The 11,267-nt window shown below is 37.3% G+C and overlaps 1 protein-coding gene across 1 annotated transcript in view; it reads left to right on the top strand.

Annotated features, from left to right (window-relative positions):
* Positions 1-11,267, top strand: part of furinb (furin (paired basic amino acid cleaving enzyme) b) — a 94,757-nt gene that overhangs the window by 37,654 nt on the left and 45,836 nt on the right. Inside the window, exon 2 of the mRNA XM_037682716.1 lies at positions 1,415-1,513. Within this exon, the coding sequence (XP_037538644.1) occupies positions 1,415-1,513 (99 nt within the window). The remainder of the gene's footprint in view (positions 1-1,414; positions 1,514-11,267) is intronic.

Here is an 11,267-nt window from a genome sequence, read left to right as displayed (position 1 = left end):
CTCAGGAAGATTAATTTCACGATTATCTCATCACTAAAGTACCATCATTAATCTTTTCTATTTATAATTGCATGCAGTGAAAAAAAAAAAAAAACTCAATTTTGCATAAATCTGAGTAATTTAAGCCTAAATCTCACTTGGTTTATATAAAAACTTACAGCATGTGAATTAAAACCAAGTCTTAATCACAAGTATTAGATGAGTAAAGTCAAATTGGCTTGGCTGGAATGGCAGCTTTATATCTGTGCTGCCAGGCTTGGCCCCCAAGTTCAATCCTCCAGTCTGGGCGCCTCTCAGACAGCCTGCCTGCAGCCCCAGGAGAGCCTTCTATCCTGCTGCGTCTGCTCTTCTTTCTCCTCACACACATCCATCCTGCCTGGTCGGCCTGTCAAACCCTGGGTTTCCTACAACCCTTCTACCTCCTTTTATTGTCCTCCATCCCTCCACCTCTTCCCTGTCTCTTCCTCCGCTCCACTGGGCTTGTGAAGGTGAGCCAGTCCCCAGTGGTGCCACTGTACAGATTGCAATGCTTCCTCCTCAAATGGTGGCTGCTCTCTTGTGAATACACTCATTTAGAGAGTGGCTGGCTTGTTTCTCATCTTCATCTTCCTTCATCTTTTGTTAAGCTATTTTTTTATCTGTTACAGCAAACACTCCTATATGCCATTATTATTTAGTCCATCATTCTGCCAGGTCAAATGAAGGAGACTCAAGCTGTTGGGTGTGTCACCTAAAAGCAAGGCTAATGAAACATAAGCACCCTCAGAGGTTTTTGGCCAGTTTAGTGACAGCTGTCATCCAACCACTTGTCCTTTAAATCTCTCTTAGGAGCAAATTGTAAGAAGAGCAATGACAAAAGAATTATGAATATTTCAGTCATGCTGTAATATATCTTTACCTCCAAAGTCTAACCATTTTTGATAGATTCCATCTGCAAATTCACAGTAAATGTCTTTAAGTTCTCCTTAACTTTTCTCAGTCAGTTGAATGTTGAAATATTCCATTGTATTTAGCTGATTTAGTGTAATTTGTGTTGTTGGACTGAATATACTTTACTTAGAACGGATTAAGAATATACCCAAGATAAGAATTATTTTTTATAAAGTTATTGTAGTCATAGTATTTTGAAACTTAAATATGCCGGACTAAAAACGTTATTGGATTTTTCTCACCATCTTTGTCTAAATTTCACAGGATTTCTTACTAGTGTTAATAAAATATTAGTTGAAGTACCATATACTAGTTTAGTTGTTAACAATGACAGAAATTTCATATTTTGTGCATGTCTGTTTTTGAGCTGAACTCCTATTCACAATTTTACTTGTGTTCACTTGGATGCTTTTGTGAGCAGCGCTGTCTGGCTGTCCTCTTGTTGCAGGTTATTTCACTGCCTTTCTCGTTTGTCTTTCTGCAGGTTTTTGGAGATTATTATCACTTTAGGCACCATGCTGTGGAGAGGAGGGCATTGTCTGGCCACAAGGGGATGCACATCAAACTGCAAAAAGAACCACAGGTAAGCTGTCAGCACTCAAACAACCCACTGTGGCACTCCTTGTTGGCAACAAAAACCAAATGACAGATTGGATTGCACATCAACTGTGTATGTATTACTAGAGATAAAGGGGTGGCAGCATTAATGACAGCTTGTCAAATTTTGTTTACTTTAAAAACCTTGTCTTTTCATCTGTCTCCCTGACCCAATCAACAGTGCAACTTAAAAAGTATTATTAGGTTTTGATCACAGTAACAATAATGAACAAGAATTGTTATATAAATCATAAGAGCAATTTCTGAACATTTAATTTTATGTAACTCTAAAATTTTTGTCTCTGTGTACAAGATGTTGTTCAGAGTGCAAAAGTGCCATGTAGGGCAGTGATTTGTTTTTTTCCTTCCAGGGGGTTGAAGACAAAACAATTTATTTTGTATCTGAGTTGTTGCTGAGTAAAAGGGCAAGTATGGCAGCCTCCAGCAATTCCCGGCAGCTTGTGTTGATTGTATTTCTTTATCTAAAGAAGATAAAATTTCACAATTTTTTAAACGTTTTGTTGCACTTTTTTGCTTCATTCCATTCACAAAAGATCCCAACAATATATGTGAACTGTGAAATGCTAAAATGCACACAAATTAAAAATTACACATTTAAATTATGCATGAAAAATAAATTAACATTATGATCACTGTCTATATGTTTATGTATGTCTCAATTTTAACGATTAAAACAGTTCTGGTTTGGATAATAAAATGTGGAGTGTCATGGGATTTATGATACCTTGATAATAGAAAATTATTCTCTGAGCCTGTGAAAAGTATTTTTTTTTTGTTAGGTTTACTTTCCTATCAATTCCCATTTGAATTACATTAAAGGGGGTGCTTTCATCATGTGGGTGTGTGATTAGTCTGAAAACATGTTTAAGGTAATATGGTCAAAATAATAGAAGTATAATTGCCAGGATCTTGGTTTTCCTACAGTGCCAATGCTTTCTAACAATCACATATTTTGTCGTTGATCATAATGTTTTGGCTTATGTGTGTATTTGAAATATTTAGTTCTGTGGAATGGTTATTTATTTTTTTGATGATCTTGTGCATTTGATTCTCATTTTAAATTCCAGCAAACTATGAAAACATTCAGATACGATGAAGAATAATATGTTCTCCGTATCTTCATCTAATCTTCTCTTTGCAGTTGAAACACAGCTTTAGAATTATTGGATTCCTAAGGTTCTTATATAATAAAATTCATGTGTCTAGAAACTCGATTGTCAATCCTTTAAATTAAACTCAAGGCAATGATGAACTTCATAAAGCTGAAACTTAATTTCAAAGCAAAACATGCATCTCTAGCCTCTAGGTCAAACCACATTAAAAAGAAAATAATGGTTGAAAACAGTGAAATGATATCTTTAAAAAAAAAAAAAAAACTCTTACAATAAAAATGGTGATTAAATGTGAACTTTATCCATTATTACCCTGCTGTTTTGGAATAGCAAGCAGGAGATGATAGTTTATATAAAAATACAGTGCCTTGCATTCGGCCTTGTATTTAGCCTTGTATTCGGCCCCCTTGAACTTTTCAAGCTTTTGCCACATTTCAGGCTTCAAACATAAAGATATAAAATTTTAATTTTTTTGTGAAGAATCAACAACAAGTGGGACACAATCGTGAAGTGGAATGAAATTTATTGGATGTGTCAAACTTTTTTAACAAAAAACGGAAAAGTGGGGCGTGCAATATTATTCGTCCCCCTTGCTTTAATTCTTTGTAGCGCCGCCTTTTGCTGCAGTTCCAGCTGCAAGTCTCTTGTGTCTCTATCAGTTTTGCACATGAAGAGACTGAAATTCTTGCCCATTCTTCCTGCAAAACAACTCGAGCTCAGTGAGGTTGGATGTAGAGCGTTAGTGAACAGCAGTCTTCAGGTCTTTCCACAGATTCTCGATTGGATTCAGGTCTGGACTTTGACTTGGACAATCCAACATCTGGATATGTTTATTTGTGAACCATTCCATTGTAAATTTGGCTTTATGTTTTGGATCATTGTCTTGTTGGAAGATAAATCTCCGTCTCAGTCTCAGGTCTCTTGAAGACTCAAACAGGTTTTCTTCCAGAATGGTCCTGTATTTGGCCCCATCCATCTTCCCATCAATTCTGACCATCTTCCCTGTCCCTGCTGACAAAAAGCAGGCCCAAACCATGATGCTGCCACCACCATGTTTGACAGTGGGGATGGTGTGTTCAGGGTGATGAGCTGTGTTGCTTTTACGCCAAACATATCGTTTTGCATTGTGGCCAAACAGTTCGATTTTGGTTTCATCTGACCAGAGCACCTTCTTCCACATGTTTGGTGTCTCCCAGGTGCTTGTGGAAAACTTTAAACAACACTTTTTTATGGATATCTTTGAGAAATGGCTTTCTTCTTGCCACTCTTCCATAAAGGCCAGATTTGTGCAGTGTACGACTGATTGTTGTCCTATGGACAGACTCTCGCACCTCAGCTGTAGATCTCTGCAGTTCATCCAGAGTGATCATGGGCCTCTTGGCTGCATCTCTGATCAGTCTTCTCCTTGTTCGAGATGAAAGTTTAGAGGGACGGCCGGGTCTTGGTAGATTTGCAGTGGTCTGATACTCCTTCCATTTCAATATGATTGCTTGCACAGTGCTCCTTGGGATGTTTAAAGCTTGGGAAATCTTTTTGTATCCAAATCCGGCTTTAAACTTCTCCACAACAGTATCTCGGACCTGCCTGGTGTGTTCCTTGGTCTTCATGATGCTCTCTGGGCGTTGAACAGAACCCTGAGACTATCACAGAGCAGGTGCATTTATATGGAGACTTGATTACACACAGGTGAATTCTATTTATCATCATCAGTCATTTGGGACAACACTGGATCATTCATAGATCCTCACTGAACTTCTGGAGTGAGTTTTCTGCACTGAAAGTAAAGGGGACGAATAATATTGCACGCCCCACTTTTCCGTTTTTTATTTGTTCAAAAGTTTGACACATCCAATAAATTTCATTCCACTTCACGATTGTGTCCCACTTGTTGTTGATTCTTCACAAAAAATTAAAATGTTATATCTTTATGTTTGAAGCCTGAACGTGGCAAAAGGTTGAAAGTTCAAGGGGGCCGAATACTTTCTCAAGGCACTGTATTTCATAATGTAGGTTTTCATATTTAATAGGCAATTAAATTACATTTTGCAGTGACTAAAATGGTTACAAATGTATTGGGTGCTTTTCCTGCTCTTGCCCTCAAACAACAACAATGGCAGTGGCCGCAGCCACCTTCTATAGATGGATTAATGCTGGACTTGAAACAGGCTTTGTTACTGTAGGCTCTGAACCAACACTGTTTATCACCTGGTTTTGTCTTGTCTTCATCCAGAGCGGACATTAATCAATGCTTTGGAATATTTAGCAGTCAAAACCCTTGTCTTGATTTGTTTTTAATGTTCTTTAATACTAAATATATAATGTGTTGACTAGCTGTGACTATTTTGGCTGAAATGTTGCTCAAGTCTTCTATAACAAAACTTTGGCTAGCTATAAAAGAAGTTTATCTAAAAAGAAATGGTCAGAGTAATGCAAACTATTGAATCTAGTTTGGACATTCAAGTGCTGGTTTTGAAAGCTGCATACTGCACGGTCTGTGAGCAAGACAAACCATATGAAGGAAATTATAGTCTCATCTACAGACAAAACAAATGTATTACTTTATGGGTAAATGACAATTTAAAGTAATAAAAATGTTCTGTAAATATAGCCTGAATCTTACTTTTTGACATCCTATGAATAACAATGTATACCAGCATGACACTGATGCAAGGTATTGGTTGACAATCTTTTATTTCAACTAAAATAGTTCAAGACAGCTAACAAACAGCCAATATAGGTAATGCATTAAATTTATTGGCACTTAAGAACCAAGAACTGTATTTCCCTTTCTGTTTAAATTATATATTAAGTTAGATCAATTGCCTTGCCATGAACATGCTTTTGTTTTAAAGCTCTTATTAGTCTTTGCAGATGCAAATCAGTAAGTCATCTTACCTGGTAGTCCAAAAATTCTCAGTCGGGTCATCTGGACAGTTTCTTTTTTAAAGAGATATCTCTTTAAAAAAGAGACTGTCCAAATGACCCGACTGAGAATTTTTGGATTGGGTACCTGGATGATTGAGCATGAACTTTGTTGCCTTACCTGATAGTATTTTGAAAGTGGTGATGTAGCTTGCAACCAATTAAATACTGCCTGCCTCAGCCTTCATTTCCAAGCATGTAGGAGAAATTCAAATCAGAAACCTAGTAAAAGGCAGCATCTTGAGGTGAGAGCTTATCTAAAGGTGGTTAAAAAATAGTCTGTTTTGACATTCTTCTTCACTTACTAAATATAGGTGTACAAATATAAATGGTTAACTCAAAAGCTTTTTTTTTTTCCAATATGTGTTTGCACAGTTTTCATATATTTTTCTCCTTTCCCTATTGCAGAAAATTACCAATATTGCATTAAAGTTGAAGAGAAAACAAGAGAAAATAGAACAAATGCTATCAAAATAGAAATGAGTAAAATGATGTGCTGAAAATGCCACTGTTATGTTGAATGTTTCTAAGTTGTTGTCGTTTTTTTCTCTATTCTTATCTTCTGGATGGAGAATGTATTTATGCAGAGGAGCATGGCAACAAAAGCACCAGAAGAAGAAATAAAGCAAATAGACTAAAGAACAAAGCAGGCAGACCTGCTGTTAATATGTCCTCGCACCACTGTCCCTGCAGGCCCTAGCAAGGCCAGCCAAGCTCAATGTGGGCCGCATGCAAACAAAGGAGGAGAAAGCAGAGGGGTCCAAGATGCATCAAACATCCCCACCCCCGCATACAGCTCTGACCCAGACAGGCTGCTACCAGTATGCTGTGCCTGCCCTGTTACGCTGTACATATAAAAATGTCAATATTTATTTCTTGTCAGGTCTGAAATAATGTGGAGCATAAAAACTTTACGTGCTCAGTGACAGATAAAATTATACTTTGTTTTTCCAGTTTGTTTGTTTTTCCAGTAGGTGACATGTATCACCTTACCCTTGTTGCCTAATATTCCAAACCAATGCCAGATAATTAAAAAAAAAAAAAAAAACAGAAGCCAGCATGCAGCACCCTTGGCTTGTGTGCACATATCTGCTTAAGACACTCATTATTTTCAGTTTCAGAGGATACTGCCTCCATCACGCTGCTGTGCTTGTAATTTAAACCAGGATGGCTGCAGTAGTAAAAGCTCATTTAAAAGGTACCACTCAAAAAAGGTGGTTAGAAAATGAGAAGGAAGTTGTTCTATTTGTTGCTAAGTTGTTCTCCCGAGTGGTGCGTGCAATTTTTTTTAAACAAATTGAATATGGGTAAGGAGATTACTGATGTATTCTGACGTGGTATGTGTCAAAACCATGTAAATAAGATGGGAACATTCTCTGAGGGCAGTGGTTTGGAAGGCTGAGATGAAATTGATGTTAACAAATCCTAATTAGCTTGATGATTAAGAAGTGTCTGCCTGGGCCTGTGGGAGGGTGCGATGGGAGTATGATTAGGGTATATTTGTTTTGAGAAAAAATCTAAATGGAGAAATCCATGAGGTTTAGTAAGGGTAGTGACAGATCCAATGGTTTTGCCATTGTCACTGGAGAGAGATTAATGATAGTGGGTCATAGATCAATGTGCAGCAGTGGATCACAAAAGTCTAAAGAAACTGCGCAAAATTATTACTATAATGCCATACCATACCATTTTATTTATAAAGCACTTAAAACAGCGACAAGGCCAACCAAAGTGCTGTGCAGACTGAACAACAGGTAACACACAAAGCAAAATACTAAATGAAGTAAATCAGAATATAGACATAAAAACGATGCAGATAATGACGACTAACCAGTGTAGAGCATACAGGTTCAAAACACAGATCATCTAGTGTTGAAAGCTACCGAATTGTAGTGGGTTTTTAAACGGGACTTGATAACCGAGAGGGAGGGGGCCTGTCTGACAAGCAGAGGCAACTCGTTCCAAAGTCTTGGTCCTGCTACAGAGAAGTTCCTGTCACCCCTGCGCTTAAGACGAGTTCCTGGAACTGTGAGGAGCAACTGGTTTGCTGACCTCAGGGAATCTGGTGGGACATACGGTTGTAGCAGATCAGAGAGATGGGGGGGGGGGGGACTGTTCATTGATTTGTAGACATACAGGAGTATTTTGAACTGGATTTGAAAGTGAACTGGTAACCAGTGCAGTGAGGCCAAAACTGTTGTAATGTGCTCTCTTTTGCCTGTACTGGTAGAATCTGTAAAGGACCAAAATGATTTATTAAAATGGACAGTAAAGTTTTATGTGCTCTTTATATAGGCTTAGTTTTTAATTTGTTTTAAATGTTTTTTTTTTTTAGTTTCTAAGTTATTTGTTTACCGTTTGCTGTTTTATGATTTTGGCAGTTCATGACTTTTAAAATCTGTTGATTTTATGGGGTTTTTTTTTTTTTACTTGATTGTATGTGTTAGTGTACAGCACTTTGGCCAACAGAATTGTTTTTAAAGTGCTTATAAATTAAGTTGTATTGCATTATTTACAGTAAATTCTGAACAACCAAATGAAATCGTCTTGGAGCAGGAAGTGAAGGCTGCAGAAGAGGCAGAGAAGTAAATGTTTGTCTGCTGCAAAGATATTTTATCAAAGGAGGTTCCATCTGCCTCAAAGGAAGTCAATAGTTCAAGTTAACTCAGCTTTTGAACCCTCAACTATATGTCATTAGGTCTCTGACGGTGAAACTACATCTTGTGCCAGTTACTTCCACACCCACACAACCGAAAACAGCCTCAGGCAAAACCTGGCCCCTGCCAAACAATAAGAAAACAAATAAGATGAAAACACCATGGTAAAGGTGTTTAAGTTCATCTGTATATTAATTTGGATATGAGACTCTCTGATCCATGGAAAATATAAAGAAAATGTTATGCTTCCCAGGTAAAAAAAAAAAAAAACAGATTTAAAAGACAATAAAAATGGAATGGGATTTGTATTAGTCACTGCTGAGCTCTGAGCTCGTTACAGTGTTTCTTCTCCCTAATCCAGCTGCAGCATTTCACACAACCTCCATTGTTCCATTTCCTCTGCTCCATGGCTCTAACATGCAGCTTATCACCATCCCCTTTGAATAATCACGCAGTGGCAAGATGACATTGGAGGTTGCATAAGCTTTTACCATTATGCTTGCAAGGGTTATTTGTCATCATTTCTCCACACTCCCATCTGCTCTATGAGGAAAATAATTGATTTGTTTAGGGTTGGCTGCTGTTCGTTTTGCATAAGAGGCAGCCTAGGACAGCTTACTGTATACGTTTTTTAAAGGGACTTTACATTTGATCTTCTGCTCTCTGTTCCATTCTCTTTCATCCTCTGTAAGCTCTGCAACAGTTTGTATCTGCTCGAAGAGTGTGATTTTTTTAAATATTTTTATCTTTTTTTTTCTTGCTGCGTGAGCCTGTAGTGGATATGGTTGGTGATTTTCTAAATTTGTTATTGCCAGCAAATCTAATGGAGAAACCCCAACCAGTAACAGATTGGTTATCTCTCAGAACGCTCTGTATTGAAAAGCTTTCAGCCCACAAATTCACTGATTACTGTTGAAGTAAATACTTCACACATAAGAAACTGGTCAAAAAAATTTTTGATCATAATTATTGGTGCCTCTGAAATGTGTGAAAATGTTTGGAGTGAAAAGACTGTGATACGTGCATGCTGTGCTCAACAATCTTTTTTTTTTTTTTTTTGGGTCTCCTTGATGAATTTAAATAGGCTCCACATAATAAGGGGGCAAATTGGACTCATCTGAGCCTAATTTGCTTTTTAAATGAACTAATTTAACCAACAAATGGATGGTTTATTTAAAAAATGAGCAGATTGTATCCAAATTCTATTTCATAATTGCCAACGTGAGAGTGAGACACAGTTGTTTGGTAGTCAGTGCCACGGTCTCGTGATTCAAAGACAGCAGATTTGAGCCCAGGTTGCATCAGAGAGCGCATCCTGCAAAAAACATTTGCCAAAATTTCCATGCAAGTTTGCTTGCTGTAATGACTCCTGCAAGAGGGAGCAACTGAAGGAGAGAAGGAATTACCAGATATCTTAAACTATTTTCAGTCAAATTATAGTAATATCAAGATGGTTTGCAGCCATAAACTTGTCAACATGTTCCCATAAAATCACCTTAGAATTTATTCATAGAAAAAAGTTGATGAATTCTAACACATAAAATTAAATAAAAAAGACACCGAATACATTCAGCTTTGATTGAAGTACCGTAATCTGAAGAGGGATACTACAGATGACACCACTACTGAAGCTCCTACAAAATGCAGTGAATAATTTAGTTTATAAGTGAGGCCAATATATAGTGCTTTATACAGCATACTTTACATAGTTTAATGCACCTGTGTCCAATTCTGGTCCTTGATGGCCACTATTCTGCATGTTTTAAATGCATACCTGCTCTTCAAAGGGTCTTCAAGTTTTGCAGCAGCCTTTTAATGACTTATTAATTCAAATCAGGTGTCAAACCAGAGAAATATCCAACAAATGTAGGATAGTGGCCCTCAAGGACCAGGATTGGACAGCACTGGGTTAATACATTTTCCACCAACAATTTCTATTAGTATACAGGTATGTTGCAAAACACAGAGAAATTAGTTGCGCATATTGACCATAGTTTAGTGATGTTGGCTTGTCTGAATTGAATTCTGACTCTCACCAAGTCTCAGTAAGGTCCTAAGTGGGTGAAGCTATTTTTGGATTGGTAATATCCTCCCACTTTAAACTCTGAGTAATAGTTAACTAATCAAAGCATTGGATTTCTCTTTTCTAGTCTTGTTATATTACAAACAAGAAACACAACGTCCTCAGGACACTGGACAAAAAAAAAAGATACAAATAGTTTATTGCTCACACAAATTGCAGTTCTAACCCAGAAGATGGGTCACCGGTTCAAATCCCAAGACTGACAACATCAAATTGTGGATGTGACCCACACCTGCCTCCACCCTCATTTGCTCAATCTGGGCCCTTGAACAACGCCCTGTAAAAATCATTGTATTATAACGGATTAAAATTGTGTTGTCTTATCAGACACACAAAGTAAAAGAAAAAAAAAAAAACAAGATAAAGTGACTTTACCAAAAAAAATACAATTTCTGGGAACTCACTGATAACCTCCATTTTTCAGTGGAGGACTTTGTATTTGCATTACAGCCGTTGTGTTGTGGTAGTAGATGTGTTTGGACCACAAGCTTGAGGAAGCTTTCCATTAGGACTTGCGAAATAGCTTTTTGCAATTTTATTTCAGAACTTTGATATGAAATGCTGAAATGTTATCAGTACACACAAAGTTTTGAATTCTCAAGGCATTTTTAGGCATTCTTATGAGTATGGTTCATTTTTATAGAGGAAGGTGCTTCAAAATATGATATGCATGGAGGCATAAAACTAAATGCACACACCATCAAAAGGTTTGCTTTCGTGGCAATTTTGGAAAGGATGCGTTGAATTTTTTGAGCAGTTACTAAGTAAAATCTATATATGACATTTACTGTGATGCTTATTACCAGCATTGCTTATTGCACTGCCCTTTTAAACTTGTGCATGTTCCACCACATTTTCACAGACTCCCAGTTCACAAACATGAAACACTAAAGTAGCCATCCAAAAAAGTTCAATCTGGTCCTCTGGACATTCAAAAAAACAACA

The sequence above is a fragment of the Nematolebias whitei genome, chromosome 10, assembly GCF_014905685.2.
Source record: "Nematolebias whitei isolate Nwh7 chromosome 10, NemWhi1, whole genome shotgun sequence".
NCBI lineage: Eukaryota > Metazoa > Chordata > Actinopteri > Cyprinodontiformes > Rivulidae > Nematolebias > Nematolebias whitei.
This window is presented reverse-complemented; position numbering and strand designations above follow the sequence as displayed.